The 8,975-nt window shown below is 33.7% G+C and overlaps 1 protein-coding gene across 1 annotated transcript; it reads left to right on the top strand.

Annotated features, from left to right (window-relative positions):
• The first annotated feature begins 8,095 nt into the window (after positions 1-8,095).
• On the top strand, positions 8,096-8,585 carry LOC109552473 (short transmembrane mitochondrial protein 1-like). Its single transcript, XM_019949443.2, has one exon. The coding sequence runs from the start codon at positions 8,100-8,102 to the stop codon at positions 8,241-8,243; it is 144 nt and encodes a 47-aa protein (XP_019805002.1). The 5' UTR covers positions 8,096-8,099; the 3' UTR covers positions 8,244-8,585.
• The last annotated feature ends 390 nt before the right edge of the window (positions 8,586-8,975 follow it).

Below are 8,975 nucleotides of genomic sequence, written 5' to 3'. Positions count from 1 at the left end.
GATCTTCCCGGACCAGGGCTCGAACCCCCGTCCCCTGTGTTGGCAGGCAGATTCTTAACCACTGCACCACCAGGGAAGTCCCTGAATGTGCTTAAAATGAACAACAACAACAAAAAATAGCAACTAAGGAGATTTTTGTGTCAGACTTGTGTTTCCCAGTTAAAAAAAATTTCCTCATGATAATCATAACAATCTTAAGTTTCTCTCTTTGTTACTGGAAATTACAAAATTAACTAAATGTCAGGATCAAAAAGAAAAAGCAAACTGTAGAATTCTGTTTCTAGGAAGATGGAGTAGACATACTTTCCCCTATTCCTCCTACTAAGTAAAATTGAAAACCCTGAATATTATCTGTAAAACAAACATAAGAAGACTGAAAGGTAGAAATAAGGCAGTTCAGCTAGAGAACTCAGGACCCAAGAGATAATATGGTGGTAAACTCACTGGGTTTTCTTTTTTCTACACATATCTCAGATTTGGATCAGAAAAAACCAGCAACCCAGAAATACCAATGGACACATACACAAAGAGTTCCACCAAGAACTGACTCTCTTGCTAAAGGACCAGGACAGGGATAGCTTAGAAAGACAGAATGCTTTTAGAAAAACTGTTCTTTCATCCAAACACCACAGAAAAAGCTGTATTCTTACCCCTATCCATGCCTGCAGAGGCTGGGTGGGAAGCTTAGACTTCTGTGCTCACAAGGCTGCAATGAGGCACCTGAAAACACTTGCCAAGATAATGTCAGAGAATGTCAAGTAGCAACATGGGACTGTCATCATTGTGTGGAAGTAATAAGCTCCTCACTACAGTGTCAGTGGAAACAATGTGGGAAGCCTAGAATTCCAGCCCCATAAACAGTTACTAGGTACTCTAGCCTCTCCCTACTGTGGTGATGTCATAAAAAGCCTAGGACATTCACCACTGCCTAGGAGTAATGAGGCCACTCCCTCTGTGGTTTTAGTGGAGGTCATATAAGGAGATAGAACTCCCGTGGCCCAGCAGTAATGAAGAACCTCCTTTTCCTCTAACTGGCAGTAACAAGACAGCAACCCTTCCTGTCCCAGCCCTTGTTTTGACAGAGCAATGTCAGAAGAAGCCAGGTAAAACTAAGTATTTTAAAAAGATATATCTCGTAATGTAGAACACAAAATGTAAAAAACTTTGTAAAACACAAAATGTCCAAATTACAATAAAAATAACATCACATTAAGAACTAGGAAGATAACAATGTTAATTAAAAAGTCAGTCAATAGATGCCAACACCAAGATAACAGAGATGTTAGAATTATCTGACAAAGGTTTTAAATAACCATCAAACAAATGCTTCAATGAGTAATTGAAGTGTGGGTATAGTGTTTCAAGCATACAAATGTGCTTGAAACAGTTGAGAAAATAGCCTTGGCAAAGAAATAGAAAATATCAGAAGAGAGAAGATATAAAGAAGGAAATAAAAATTTTAGAACTGAAAAACATAGTAACTGAAATTTTAAAACATAGTAGATTGACTCAGTGACAGAAGGGAAGGAACAGAATTAAGAATCAGTGAACAGGGATACAGAACTGTAGAAATTACCCAATCTGAGCAATAGAGATGAAATAGGCAAAAAATTAACAGAACCTCAGGTACCTGTGGAATTATAACAAAAGATCTAATAGCCACATATTGGAGCCCTGGAAAGAGACAAGAAAGAGTGCAGGACTAAAAAAATACTTGAAAGAATAATGTCTGAAAATTTTCCAAATTTGGCAAAAGACATAAACTTACATAATTGAGAAGGTGAGTGAATACCAAAGAAGATAAATGTAAATAAATCCACACTAAGGCTAATCATAATTAAATTTCTGAAACTAAAGACAAAATCTTGAAAATGCCAAGCTAATAGTAGAAATGGAATTTGAATAACTAAATTTCTCATCACAAACCATGGAGGCCAAAAGGAAATGGCACATTTTTTCATGTGCCAAAAGAAAAGAACTATCGGTCCAGAACCTTATATCACACAACATATCTTTCAGGAATGAAGGGGAAATCAAGATATTTTCATATGCAGGAAGATTAAGGGGTTCTTTCACCAGCAATTCTACCCTAAAAGAGTGGCTAAAGGAATTTGGCTACACAGAAAGGAAATGATAAAAAAGGAATCTTCGGACATCAGGAAGGTGTTGGGTAAATACAATAGGCTTTTCTTTTCCTCTTGAATTTTCTAAATTATGTTTTTCAGTTGAAGCAAACTTATAACACTGTCCAATGCATATAATGTATATAGAGGAAATATTTAAAACAATTTTAATGTAGGAGAGTAAAGGAGGTGGGAATTAAGGTTTATACTGGTAAAATAATGGTAAAATATATATACTGGTAAAATAATGATAATAGCACACTGTGATGTTATGTATATATAATTTTATTTTGTTAATAACTAGAGAAACCCCCACAAATATTATGCAAAGGGACACTTAAAAAACCACTGCAGATAAATCAAAAATGAATTTTAAAATATATTCAATTAACTCACAGGAAAGCAGAAAAAATAAAACACTATAAAAACAGAGAGAACCCAGAGAAAACAAAAAATATGATGGCAGACATAAGCCATTATATATCAATATGTAAGTAGTGTAAACACATCAGTTAAAAGATTGACAAACTAGATTTAAAAGCATGATGTAGTTATATGCCATCTTTAAGAAAGTAACTTAAAAAATAATTGTATAGGCATGTTGAAAGTAAAAGAATGGAAAAATAACATTATGTAATTATTAATCCTAGCAAAACAGGAGTGGCTATACTAACTTGAGATAGACTTCAGAGTGCAGAAAACTACCCAAAACAGGGTAAGTACATAATGGTAAAAGGGTTAATCCATTAAGAAAACCTAGCAACCCTGAATGCATATGCTCCAAAAAGACAGTTGAAAAATATAAGACAAAAACTGATCAAACAGAAAATAGACAAATCTATAATTATGGTTGGAGTCTTTGGCATCCTTCTCTCAACAGTTGATACAACAGACAAAAAATAAGCAAAGATGTTGGAGAACTCAACAACATTAGTAACCAATAAGATCTGATTTACATTTACATTTATAGATCACTCCATCCCCAAAACTCAGAATACATATTCTTTTCAAGTGGCTATGGCATGTGTACCAAGACAGGTCATACTCTGGGCTTCTAAAAAAAACTTTAACAAATGTAAAACAACTGAAATCAAAGAGAGTGCGCTCTCCAAACACAATGGAATCTAATTAGAGTTCAAAATGGAATCTAACAGAAAGAAAACAGGAAAAATTCCAAACATTTGGAAACTAAGCAAAGTACTTTCTAGTTATCAATGGGTCAAAGAGGAAGTCTCCAATGGGAATAATGAAAATACGTTGAATTGAATGAGAATGAAAATACAGCATATCACAATTTGTAGAACATAGATAAAGTGGTGCTAAAAGGAAACTTTAGAGCACGAAATGCACATAAAAAGTTTGAAACCAATCTGAGCTCCTACCTCAAGATCCTAGAAAAAGAAGAGCAAACCACATCCAAAGTAGGCAGAAGGAAAGAAATAATAAGGAGCAGAAATCAATAAAACTGAAAACAGTAGAGTAAATCAATGAAACAAAGTGCTGGTTCTTTGAAAAAAAATAAGATTTAGAAACCTTCGTCAAGACTGCGAATGAAAAAAGAGAGAGAGACAAATTTTCAGTAATGAGAATGAAACAGCATATCACTACATACCCTGAAGATATCAAAAGAATAATATGAGAACACTTCAAACAGCAATATAAAAATAAAATTGACACCAAATAAATTTGATGAAATGGAACAATTTCTCAAAAAACACAATCTACCACAGCTCACTCAATACGAAGTGCAGAATAATCTCATAATATTTAAGGGAATTGAATTAATAATGGAAACAATCCCCAAATGGAAATCTCCAGTCCCAGATGTTTTATTGGTGAATTGTAATTCATTTAAAGAAGAAATAAAACACCAATTCTAGACAATCGCTTCTAAAAGTAGAAGAGGAGGGAACACTTCTAATTCATTTTATGAAGCTTGTATTACTCTGATGTCAAACCCAGAAAGAGACAGTACAAGAAAAGAAAACTACAGAGCAATATCCCTAATGAGGATAAATACAAAAAACTTAATTAAATACTAGCAAACAGAATTCAGTAATATGTAAAATGAATTATACACCATAACCAACTGGGATTTATTCCAGTGATGCAAGGCTGGTTCAATATTTAAAAATCAAGCAATGTAATCCACCAGACTAACAGGCTGAAGAAGAAAAATCACATGATAATACCAATTCATGCAGTTAAACCACTTGACAAAATTTAACACACGTTCATGGTAAAAGCTCTCAGAAAAATCGGAATGGAGGGAGATTTTCTCAACTTGATAAAGACTGTCTAGCAAAATCTATAGCTAGTATTTTATTCATTGGTGAAAGACTGTGAAGGCAAAGATGTTTGCTCTCACCACTCTTATTCCACACGGTGCTGAAAAAAATCTAGCCAGTGGATAGGGAAATAAAAGGCATACAGATTAGAAAGAAACAAATAAAACTGTTCCTATCTTCAGATGACATGATTGACTATGTAGAAAATCCCAATGAATCTACAATAAAATGTTCTAGAACTTATAAGTTCAGCAAGGTTAGAGTGCATGAGATAAATATACAAAAATTAATTGCATTTTTATGTACTAGCAATAAACACGTGGATATCAATATTAAAACATAATACATTTATAATCATCCAAAAAGTGAAATACTTGAGTATAAATCAGTCAAATCATGTATAAGATGTATGCTGAAAACGACCCAACAATGAGGACAGTAATTGAATAACATCTAAATAAATGGAGAGATATACCATGTTTATAGAGTGGAAGACCCCAAATAGTAAAAATGTCAATTCACTCCAAATTGATAAACTTGTTTAATGCAATTTCTATCAAAATACTTGCAAGATTATTTTTGTAGATTTGGACAAGATTATTCTAAAATTTATATTAAACAAAAGAACTAGAATAACTTACATGACATGAAGAAGAATACCATGGGAACAATCAGTCTACTTGATTTTAAAAGTTATTATATAGCTACAGTAATCAAGACTGTGGTGATTGTGGAGAAAGATACATAGATCAATGGAACAGAATAGAGAACTTGGAAATACAGGCACACAAGTATCATCAACAGAGTTTCATTAAAGGTGTAAAGCAGACTAAATGGGCTAAGGATAGCCTTTTCAAAAAATAGTGCTGAAGCAACTGCATATCCATAGCCAAATAAATGAACCTTGACCCAAACCTCACATCTTATGTACAAATTAACTGAAGGTGGATCACAGACTTTAATGTCAAATGTAAAACTATGAAACTTTTAGGGAAAAAAGAAAACTCTGTGGGATCTAGGGCTAGAAAAGGTTCTTAGAGGATATCAAATTCATAGAGAAAAAATGATATATTGGTCTTCATCAAAATTAGAAAATTTCACTTCATGAAATACCCTTTTGAGGTGAAAAGAGAAGCTACAGACTAAAAGAATATTTACAAACCACATATCCAACAAAGGTTAATGTCTAGAATCTATAAAGAACTGTCAAAACTCAACAGCACAAACCCCCAAAGAATCCAATTAGAAAATGAGAAAAGGCATAAAGAGATATTTCACCTAAGAAGATATACATATGGCAAATGAGCATATGAAAAGGTGTTCAACCTTATTAGGTATTAAGGAAATGCAAAGTAAAACCACAGTGTAATATTATTAGGTACCTATCATAATAGCCATAATTTAAAAATCACAACCCCAAATGCTGGTAATAATTTGGAGAAACTGGTCACTCATACATTGCTGGTGAGAATGTAAAATAATCCAGCCACTCTGGGAAACACGTTGGCATTTTTTACAGAGCTACACATAAGGTTTCCATACAAAACAGCAATCTTACTGCTGGGTATTTACTCCATCAAAATGAAAAACTATGTTCACACAAAATCTGTACACAAAAACACTAATAACTAAGTTGACTTAATTGACATTTATAAAACACACCCCCAAAAGCAAAATGTACATTATATTCAAGTGCATATCGCGTAGTTACTGAGATACGGAATATGGTCTGTGATAAAAAGAAGTATTAATACATTTTAAAGGATTAAAGTCATACAGATTTTTTCTGATCACAATGAAATTAGAAACCAGTAACAGAAATATATTAGGAAAATCCCCAAATATTTAGATATTAAAAACAAATCTTTAGGGCTTCCCTGATGGCACAGTGGTTAAGAATCTGCCTGCCAGTGCAGGAGACACGGGTTCAAGCCCTGGTCCGGGAAGATCCCACATGCCCTGGAGCAACTAAGCCCACGCACTGCAACTACTGAGCCTGTGTTCTAGAGCCCGCAAGCCGCTACTACTGAAGCCTGCTCTCCTAGAGCCCGTGCTCTGCAACAAGAGAAGCCACCGTGATGAGAAGCGCATGCACCGCAATGAAGAGTGGCCCCCACTGTCTGCAACTAGAGAAAGCCCACGTGACAATGAAGACCCAATGCAGCCAAAAATAAATAAATAAATTTTTTTTTAAAAAGAAAAGAATAAAAATAAAATAAAATTTAAAAAAAACAACCCAAATCTTCAAATAAGCCATGGTTCAAAGAAGAAATCACAAGAGAATTAGATAATAAAGTTTTGAACTGAATGAAAATGAAAACCCAACATATCAAAATTTTGGGAATGTAGCTGAAGCAGTACTTAGAGGGATAATATCAATACATCATAACCAATTGTGTTTATTCCAGGAATGTAAACCTGGTTTGATATTTTAAAATCAATTATATTTTACCATAATAACATAATAAAGGAGAAAAAATTTTCCCTATGAATGTAGAAAGTGAATTTGACAAAATTCAGCACCTATTCCTGATAAAAACTTCCAGCAATTTAGGAAGGGGAAGAAACTTCCTCTGACTCTTAAATAGTGTGTACAAAAACCAAAACAAACAAACAAAAACAACTTTTAAAAAACACTCCTGAGAGAAATTTTAAAAGATTTAAATAAATGAGGTGATATACCATGTACATGGATTTCAGGTCTCAATATTGTAAACATGTCAATTCTCCCCAAACTAATCCATAGATTCCCTATAAACCCAAATAAATTCCCAGCAGCTTTTATAGCAAAGTTAATAGTTGATTCTGAAATTAATATGGAAATGCAAAGGAATTATATTAGTCAAAGCAATTTTGAAGAAGAGTAACAAGTTTGGTGACTCACATTATCTGGTTTCAAAACTTACTCTAAAATTAGTTTCAAAGATTATTATAGATCATATTGATCTAGGAAACACAAAAGAGTCCAGAAAAAAAACCACGCATGTATGGTAAATTGATTTTCAACAAAATTATCAAGAAATTCAATGGGGGAAAGGATAGTCTTTCCAGTAAGTTAATAGTGCTAAATTAACTGAATATACATATGGAAAAAAATGAACCTTGACCTTTATTTCATGCCATATACAAAACTAAATTTGAAATGGATCATAGGTCTAACTGAAAGAGCTAAGAGTATAAATCATCTAAATGAAACTATAGGAGAAAATCTTTGTGACTTTGGGATAGGCAAAAATATCTTAGAGATGACACAAAAGCACTAATCATAAAATTAATAAAAAGATAAATTGGATTTCATCAAAATGAAAACTTCTGCTCTTTGAAATGTAATATGAAGAAAATGAAAAGTCAAACTCCAGACTGGGAGAAAAGATTCTTTCTATATATAATTGACAAATAACTAGTATCTATAATATGTTTTATAAATAGCACTCTTACGACTAAATACTAAGAAGAAAAACAACTCAGTATAATTTGGGAGAAATATTTGAAGACACTTCACCAAAGAATGTAAATGAACAGCAACTAAGCACATGAAAATATTCTCAACTTCATTAATCATTAGGAAACTACGAATGATAACCACATGTGGTACCACTTTACACCGACTAGAATGGCTAAAATTAAGAGTGACAATTGTTGACCCATCGCGCCAGGGGAGGCCCTTCGCGCCCTCCTTGCCAACACTATGCTCCAGTTCCTGCTTGGATTTACTCTTGGCAACGTGGTGGGAATGTATCTGGCTCAGAACTGTGACATACCAAACCTGTCTAAAAAACCTGAAGAAATTAAAAAGGACGTGGACGCCAAGAAGAAACCCCCTAGTTCATGAGGCCGACTCTAGCACTGCCTCCTAGATAAACTGATTCTACTGTTCTTGAGGGCCTCCTTTACCATCTGAACCAAAAGTTTTTGTTTTCATCTCCAGCCTCAGCAATTTTCTTCTTTGCTAGACCCTGCATTGCCTTACAGCACAAATGGGGCCACAAGTTAAGAGCAACCCTCACTTTTCCAACATCCTCACTTCTTCCCTTCCTCCTTCCAGCCACTTGGGAGGTCCTGAGAATGGAATTACGGTGCTAGATTAGTAAACATGACCTTTAATTAGTAGTCTCTCTTTTATTCTTTGGGATTTCTGCTACCGTTTTCAAAAGAAAAATTGATGAGTTTTGTATAGCTGATGAAATATAAATAATGCTGATTTCACAGTCTAGCATTTATATTGGACGTTTAAACCTTTGGTACTAAATTATGTTGTTTCAAAGTAGTAATTAAAATGAAAATCTAGAAGCTAGTTTCTGGTGAATTATCCACTAATTTTATATTGTTGTCAGGAAGCTCCATAGTTGCTAATTTAACCAATAAATCAATTTGCTATTCATTAACCAAGAAACTCTGTTCTGAAAACCCTATCAGGAACTAGGAAGTTTGAAAGTATTTAAAGTAATGGCCTTTGTTCTCAGTAGAATTCATAGTCTAGTATGCATGTTTTTTCTTAATGATGCATTTGATCTGGCTCTATTCTCTCATAAGAATCATACTTATTTTATGGGATTACAGGCAC

Source organism: Tursiops truncatus, chromosome X (genome assembly GCF_011762595.2).
Source record: "Tursiops truncatus isolate mTurTru1 chromosome X, mTurTru1.mat.Y, whole genome shotgun sequence".
Classification (NCBI taxonomy): domain Eukaryota; kingdom Metazoa; phylum Chordata; class Mammalia; order Artiodactyla; family Delphinidae; genus Tursiops; species Tursiops truncatus.
The sequence above is the reverse complement of the archived record's forward strand: the minus strand, read 5'-3'. Positions and strand labels throughout refer to the sequence as shown.

Excerpts from the sequence above, each read along its gene's own strand:
- LOC109552473 (XM_019949443.2), top strand. The coding sequence starts at position 8,100 with ATGCTCCAGTTCCTGCTTGGATTTACTCTTGGCAACGTGGTGGGAATG.